This window comes from Chlorocebus sabaeus, chromosome 2 (genome assembly GCF_047675955.1).
Source record: "Chlorocebus sabaeus isolate Y175 chromosome 2, mChlSab1.0.hap1, whole genome shotgun sequence".
Lineage (NCBI taxonomy): Eukaryota > Metazoa > Chordata > Mammalia > Primates > Cercopithecidae > Chlorocebus > Chlorocebus sabaeus.
The window spans coordinates 88,109,890-88,117,962 of NC_132905.1; the positions used below are offsets into that span (position 1 = coordinate 88,109,890).

Consider the following 8,073-nt stretch of genomic DNA (forward strand, 5'->3'; position numbering starts at 1 on the left):
TTATGACTAAGAGGTTCACACTCCAAATAGGACGATCACTGCTGATGTGGCAGAATGCATACAAAACGACTCATTCCTCTGGCCTTTTCTAGAAACACTTGGATAATGGAGCACAGAGCTGGCTGATTTCATTTCAGTGGCAATAAGATAGAAAAGCAGAGGCAGGATAGAAAGCAATTCTTCAGAGAATGAGGTCCCATTTTAGTGCTGCCTTTTCATAAAAAAAAGGGCTTAGAAAGAAGAATGAATGACTGATACTCAGAAAGACTAGTGAATAATAAGTGAACCCTCCCAAACTTAAAGATTGTTATGAATAATGAACACAAAATGCTTCCATGGTAGCTAAAATTTAAAAATAACAATCACAATAGGTGCATATTAAAATTGTCATCTTATACCTAGAACTAGTTATAATATCACTAGACAAATACCTGATATTTGAATCTATAGTTAAATGAAGTTGTAGGGCAAATGTGAAGATTCAGAAGAATAGCATGAATATGGTTTCACTGTTGCAAATACAAACCCTAAGGAAAAGGTTAAAAGAACTGTTATGACTCATTCTGAAGATGAGTAGACTAAGAAGCAATTTTTATGATTTTCTTCCAGCCTTTCTCAACCAGTCTTCTTCTTCGAAACTACAGAACTTAGAGCATATTTTAAGTAACACTTTTCAATTTCTCCCATGGATGGTGCATAACTAGTACCATTCTATAAATATTAAAGAGAAGTTAATTCATTAATACAAGGGTAACTTACAGCACAATTCTCATTTGTAATGGAAGTTGATGGCAATTGGACACACAATGGATTGCAAACTAATGTTAGCAAAACATATGGAAACTAGAAAATGCATTTTAAAGCAAGGTGTGTATATATATATATATATATATATATAAATACATAAGATAAAGAGTAGATTTCGTAGATATAAATTAATTAACATTATAATAGCCTATTGAAGAAAATCGTACATTTTCCTTCTTTGAAGGATTTCGAGGTTTGGATTTACTTTATTCTCACTGGAATGGGATGAAGGGCAAAGCCTCTGTAGGCAGAGTTCTTTTCCCAACCTTAAATGTGTGTTTGGCTCTTTCAACACGGAGCTATTCAAATACCTACTGTGGTGAAGCCCCAATGTTAGAAGGGGAAAGAGGAAGATATGGTACTGCAGTTAAGAGGCAGTACCTGAGACCTGTTTCTTCTCTATGGAGCTCAGCTTCACCTGGACAGAGAGAAAGCTGATGCTAAAGGAATCGAGAAGAGTAGCATTTGAACCTCAGGGTGCTTAGGGGTTCTTCCAAAATATATTTTGTTATATCCTTAATATTCATCTTTTTCTAAAAGATAATGCCTGTTGAATATAGAACACTGCTTTAAGAATGCAGAATTATCAATCTGAAAATAAATGATTATTTTTCAGGACTACAGACAAAGATATGGAAGACTAAATATTCATAAGGTAGGCCGGGCGCGGTGGCTCAAGCCTGTAATCCCAGCACTTTGGGAGGCCGAGACAGGCGGATCACGAGGTCAGGAGATCGAGACCATCCTGGCTAACACGGTGAAACCCCGTCTCTACTAAAATACAAAAAAAATTAGCCAGGCGAGGTGGCGGGCGCCTGTACTCCCAGCTACTCGGGAGGCTGAGGCAGGAGAATGGTGTGAACCCGGGAGGCGGGGCTTGCAGTGAGCTGAGATCCGGCCACTGCACTCCAGCCTGGGCAACAGAGCCAGACTCCATCTCAAAAAAAAAAAAAATATTCATAAGGTAGATTCAGTGGAAATGTTGGTGTTTTACTTTCTAAAAGCAACCTGGTTTCTTATATCTATTTTGTGATACATGCAAACATAGGAAAACCCTGGATATTTAAAGTTTTATTAGTTAACTTCCAAATAATTGAAGTCCTACTGTACATTCTTACTCATAGTGATAATTTATTAATTAATCCAGATAATCATGAATCTAAAATTGTTCACAAAGATCACTATTGACTTGGATTGTGCATTTAAACTACAAGTGCCTTTTTGTCATGATACTTTAAGGAGTATTTGGACAAGGCATCAGTCACACTGTGGATACAATCTGCTTTCTCTGGCAGCTTATTATTAATGTAAAATGAGAGTCCATATTGATCTTTGCTTATGCAGGAAATGCACATGAATTCCATGAAACTGCAAATGAAGAGTGAGGGGCAAATTTTGGCTTCTAATAAAACAGTAGCTTGAATATTTGAGTACAAATCTCTCTTTTGAAATAAACAAAGATATCTTTTACTTGCAGAACTTTCCATTGTAATGAAGTCATGGCTAGAACAGTTAAAATAGGATAATACTTGAAAGTGAATGAGTACATGAATAAGATTTTGTGTTGCTTTACCTAACTCCTGCCCTCTTTTCCATTTACAGTTATTCAAGAGCAAGAAAATGAACCTGTGCCCCTATCCTTGAGCTCAGACATCTCCTTAAATAAGTCACAGTTAGATGACTGCCCAAGGGACTCTGGTTGTTATATCTCATCAGGAAATTCAGATAATGGCAAAGAGGATCTGGAGTCTGAAAATTTGTCTGACATGGTACATAAGATTACTATCACAGAGCCAAGTGACTGAACACACACTCTCAACTATATATCTACAGATACATTCCGTTTTAACTCTTCTTGAGCTAAAACATCAAATAGGAGAGGAAGATAAATATTTGTAAATAAAACCTAGGATTTAAATGTTTTAATCTGAATAATTGTACATAAAATTTTGTATCACTAACATTCCAAATTATTGTCAATAAAATATATATTTATTATTTTAAATGCTATGTGTTAATATTTCACTTGCCTGTATTAGAAAGGCATAATGTAAGACTTTGGTACGTGTGACATATGATTCATTTGACTCTCTTTTACAAGTACAATATCTGCAAAAAACAAAGTAACCTTTTTTCTTACCTGCTAGTTTTGAATTTGTATATGTTATTGAACAAATAGTAACAGAGGATTCACTGTTGAAACAAGTTGTCCACACAATGCCATATTCATTTTTACACTTATTGGGAAAGTGTGAGTTAATATTGGACACATTTTATCCTGATCCACAGTGGAGTTTCAGTAATTATACTTTGTTGACTTCATTTTGTTTTCTAGTATAAAAGTATAGATAATGTGTTGTCACTTCTGATTTAGTGAAACCAACTGTAATAATTGTACAGATGTTTTGTCTTTAAGTGTAAATATTTTAAAATTTGACATAACCTAATGTTAATAATAAAAAGAACTATTTGCATATTGCATTTTCCAGAGTAGTGTTACTTGGGGGTTTTAATATCGGACTTTAGAGAAAATATCTCCTCCCAGACACCCCTCACTTTTTGTAATATAAGTGCATCCCATAGCAATAATCTCAACCTCCTCAACTTCATCTGTCCCCTGAACCCCAGTGATGTTTATCTGACTCACTTGATACCCCCAGGAAACTTCAATTCCACATAACCAAACCATCGATTTTCTCTACAAATTTGTTTCTGCTTTTTTATTGCCAACTCCTCTTTACTGCTACTAACACCCAGCCAGTCATCAAAGCAGAAAATCATTTCTTGCTTCCTCTCACATATGTCCTCCTCATACAAATTCAATAAGTAATCAAGCCCTATGGATCCTACCTCTAAAAATGCTTTCATATTCATGGCGTTCTATCCATTTCCATGGTTGTTGTCTTGCTTTGGATCCTCATGATCTCATGCACGGAATATGGCAGTAGCTTTCCAACTGACCTTCTCATCCATCCTCCACACAGCCTCCGGATAAATCTTTCTAACCCATGAATCAAATCAGGTACTTTTCTGCTTGAAAGTTTTGGATGGCTTTTCATTGTCTTTAGTATAATATCCAAACTTTCTTCCAGGTTGCATAAGGTATTCCCCAATTGCTTTGTACCTACAGTATGAATTGTAACGATCCCCTCACCACCACTACCACACACACACCTCTCAATCTACACTCCAGTCATAACAATCGACTTGCAATTTTCTTCCCTTTGTGACTTTTCATATACTATTTATTTGCCTGGAGTGTCTCCTGCTATTTTCCACATTTGGAAGTCTCCCTCTTTTCTTCATCCTGAAGGTCACTCACTCTGTGAAGCCTTCCATGATTCCCTTTGGTGCCCTCTTCTTTGTGTTTCCATTCCACTTGTCAATTGTGGGTCATAGCACTTGTCATATTATGCTTTATATATTTGTATGAAATTGCCCTTCCGTAAGACTGTGACCTCCTTGTGACAGAGATTATTTTGTTTAGCCTTTTTAATCACCGCTGCCTAACGTAATACCGGGCACACAGTGGGCACTTAGGAAATATTTGCTAGAGGGTATTGAATATGATGATTATTCCCATATAACAGATTCCATCTTCCTATTTAAATTGATCCATTTGAACTTTAGGTAAGTACCTTCCAATGTGACCTATTTTTTTTTTTTTTTCACAAATAAAACATAATACCTTAGGAAAAAACAGGAAACACACAGTGTTATTTCAAATGCTGGAGGACATCACACTGTTAATGTCTGGCATATTTTCCCAGACCCCTGAGATTCAACTGCATGCGCAGTGCCCAGGTGAGGCTAACGCGCATGTCCACCTCTATTCTTCCCGCTTCACAGCATGAAATGGAGTTTCAGTTTCAGTTTTCCGAGGTGCTGCCTCCATTCTGACCCCACTCTTGCTATGGCTACCACTCCAAATCGATTATTCTGGGCGTCTTTAAACACAGAAGTCACTAACCATGATTTTAAAACTTTAATCAACCTGCTGCCTCAGGGAGATCAAGACAGGATAGCTTCTTCATGGAGATGCCAGGAAACTGTAAGTTGGGGAGCAACTAACGAACTACTTGACTTTAAAATGGTGGCAATCGCCCATGACGCATACTCAGCCACAACTTCAATCACTTAAAAATGAAGGTCTGGTACCCATTCAAGGATGTAGGGAAATGCTTTTGAGAGGAAGTGCTGCAGAGGCCTTAAGGAGATTGAAGCAGAGGAAGAGAGATTGGATTCCTAAAAAGAGGAGACACCAGGAGGCTCAGGTGGTCAGGAGGAAGGCCTCATCACCGAGTTCTGCACTGAAAAGGACACAAGAATGGCAGACGTACACTCCACATTAAGGGAGCACTGCTGTCCTCACCTTACCCACAGCTCCTTATGATCCCCTGCAGCTCTAGCCTCAGCTCCGTCCACGTGGGGGAGTGAACATCGACAGAAGGAAGACAGGTTTTTCTCTTGGCCATGGAAAGCTGAATAAAGAGGAGCAGAAAGACAAGAAACAGCTCACCCAAGTTTGGGAGGTAGTGGAGGAACTTGGACCTTCTGCTGCTTTTGGCTGAGTGAGAGACATGAGTCCCAGCCTTTTAAGATGGCGAAAGGATTAACATTATAATAATTACAGGATCATGACACTGGCTTTGTGTTTCTAGGTTGAACCCTGACGACATTCCCAGTCTCATTTGTTTATTTATATTTAAACTTGGAACATGTATGCTGTCCAAGACGATGCCAACAAAGGTCTTTTTAACGATACAACTGCGTGATAATCATACCATAGCTTCTCTCATTGGAACCCACTGAGTCATATACACACAGATCGGAATATACTGTTACTCTGATCCCAGAGATTCTGTATCTTTGCAAATTCAAGTATGTTGTGACAATATGCATGGTTAGAGGAATTTTATTCCAGATAAATAAAATCCTCATAATAATTTTTTGATGAATACAAAAATTAGATCATTTAAATTCTGAGTTCTCCTTGTTGTAATGTAAACATGAATATATCTACACTCTGAAGTATTTTATTATAATCTTTTCTCTTTTAATCAATTAAATTGCCAAGCAAGTTAGTTCAGAAATAAAATAACTTTTAAGATTTCAAAATGATAGGCAGCTAAAGATTATCAGGATTTCAGAAAACGTACAATTTACTGAGGTTACAGTCAAGTGCCTTGCAACTTCCTGAGTGAGGCTAAATTGATGACATTTCATGTTGAGAAACTTCCGTTACAAGCAGAAGTTCTGAGAAAAATAATATGAAGAAATTTTAGATACTCCATCACCTCACCCACGCACGCACTTCCATCCTCCCCACAACCATCAAAGAAACTTGAATAACTAATTTGCATACAGACTTCAAGTACTCTTTCATAAAGTGGGAAGTCACGCTACAATCATGTAAAGGTTGAGAGCAAAATGAAAGGGACTAAATGTAGGTAAAAGAACAGCAGCTTCTAAATGTGACCAGGTTTCTTGGCTATGGAAATGAGATTAAAGCAACACTCCTTTTACGTGGCCTCCTACTTAACTGCCGAATTCCTCTGATCACACCCAATATTCACCTAAACATAGAGACTGGAGGAGATCATGGAGTTGAAGCATCTGGTTTGAAAATTGTGTGACTCTGGGCAGGTCATTTATCCTCTAAGCTTAGTCCTTTTTTCTTAAATCTACAAAATGTTGTCAATTAAATGAGATAATGTGTGTAAAGCACACAGCACAGTGCATGTAGTATGTGCATAAAAACAACTACTGCTATTATTTCCACGACGTCGTTTTTATTCATTGATGTCTGGACATTCAGTGGAAGCAGTGCACAGGCTGCCACGATGTAGGCATGGACTTGCAGGCATTTGAAGTTCTTAAGACGCAAATTGTCTCAGAGCTATGACCACTGTGTTTGTCAGAAGCAATGAGAGAGAGTTAGCTGGCTTAAGAGAACTTCTCAGATGAATGACCATTTCTTCATGAAAGAATATTTCTTTGTTTACTCCCAATCAGCTTAGGAAGAGGCTGCGCTATATTTAGCTTTCATTCCTCACATCTAGCGTGTGATAGGAGTACTCATTTGTGGTTTTTTTTGTTTGTTTTTGTTTTTGTTTTTGAGATGGAGTCTCACTCTGTCACCCAATTTGGAGTGCAGCAGCAGGATCTTGGCTCACTGCAACCTCTACCTCCTGGGCTCAAGAGATTCTCCCACCTCAGCCTCCCGAGTAGCTGGATTACAGGTGTGCACCACCGTGCCTGGTTGTTTTTTTTGTTTTTTGTTTTTTTGTATTTTAGTAGAGACTGGGTTTCACCATGTTGCCCAGGGTGGTTTTGAACTCCTGAGTTCACGGAATCCACCTGCCTGGGCCTCCCAAAGTGCTGGGATTACAGGCGTGAGCCACTGTGCCCTGCCAGAGTACTCATTTGTGAAGAATGAAGGATTTATAAATAAATGCCTAATGAATAAGTGAAAAAATAAAAGTTTTGGGGTTATTACTGCTATTAGTGCACCTTGGATCCTGGTCTCTGACAAATTATGGAGTCATAACTCATTGTGCTATAGGCAGCAGAGAAGCCCTTAGGAAGGCAACCTAAATGTAGATATTTACCTATTTATAAAGCTTAAGAACATTTAGGTAAATAATCTGCCATGGGAAATCAAAGGGCAGAAAGGGGCTGAGAGGCTTCCAGGAACATATATGGCCTTTGAACAACTCTCCCTTCCCTATCTTCATCATGCAAACCTCTCACATTTGAATTACCAACAGCTAGAGTATCAGAAGGTCTGCGTGACGTCCATTATAAGTTAAGAAACCATGCGGGAAGAATGTAAAAAAAATGACATTAGTATATTCCGTGGTTTCTTTTGACCTTCTGGGGTCCCTGATGGGCCTGAGTCCAAAGCAGCATTTCCTCATAGGGCAAGAGTAGAATCCTGATGTGTAAGGCTAACAGGATCATTTCCTTTCTGAGTTCTTGGGCACTAGGCCAAGTGAATGGGCAGGAATCATTCCAGTTGCCGAGTAAAATGGGGTGAAAAGCACTTCTGGCACACTGTGTCCATATAAATTATACTTGTTTGCAATTCATCAACTCCTTCTCTCCTTTATATCCATATGTAATGTAAATGATCATCTTTCTCTGAAGCTCCATAATGAGGCAAAGCTCAAAAATGTGATAGAATCAGCTAAAAGAGAGCAGATGGAAGTTTATCCCCCAATATGCATATTCATAAAAAAATAGAGAACTCAACAAAAGGAAATA

General features: G+C 38.2%; 1 protein-coding gene across 3 annotated transcripts in view; it reads left to right on the top strand.

Annotated features, from left to right (window-relative positions):
- The window catches only part of SAMSN1 (SAM domain, SH3 domain and nuclear localization signals 1), a 175,306-nt gene extending 167,641 nt beyond the window's left edge, over positions 1-7,665 (top strand). For 2 of the 3 annotated variants that reach the window (XM_073010349.1, XM_007967043.3), the window contains one exon: positions 2,410-7,640. In XM_073010349.1, coding sequence (XP_072866450.1) covers positions 2,410-2,612 — 203 coding nt within the window. In that variant the 3' untranslated portion in view covers positions 2,613-7,640. Of the gene's footprint in view, positions 1-2,409 lie in introns of all 3 variants that reach the window. The other variant, XM_007967038.3, reaches the window with a different exon arrangement.
- The last annotated feature ends 408 nt before the right edge of the window (positions 7,666-8,073 follow it).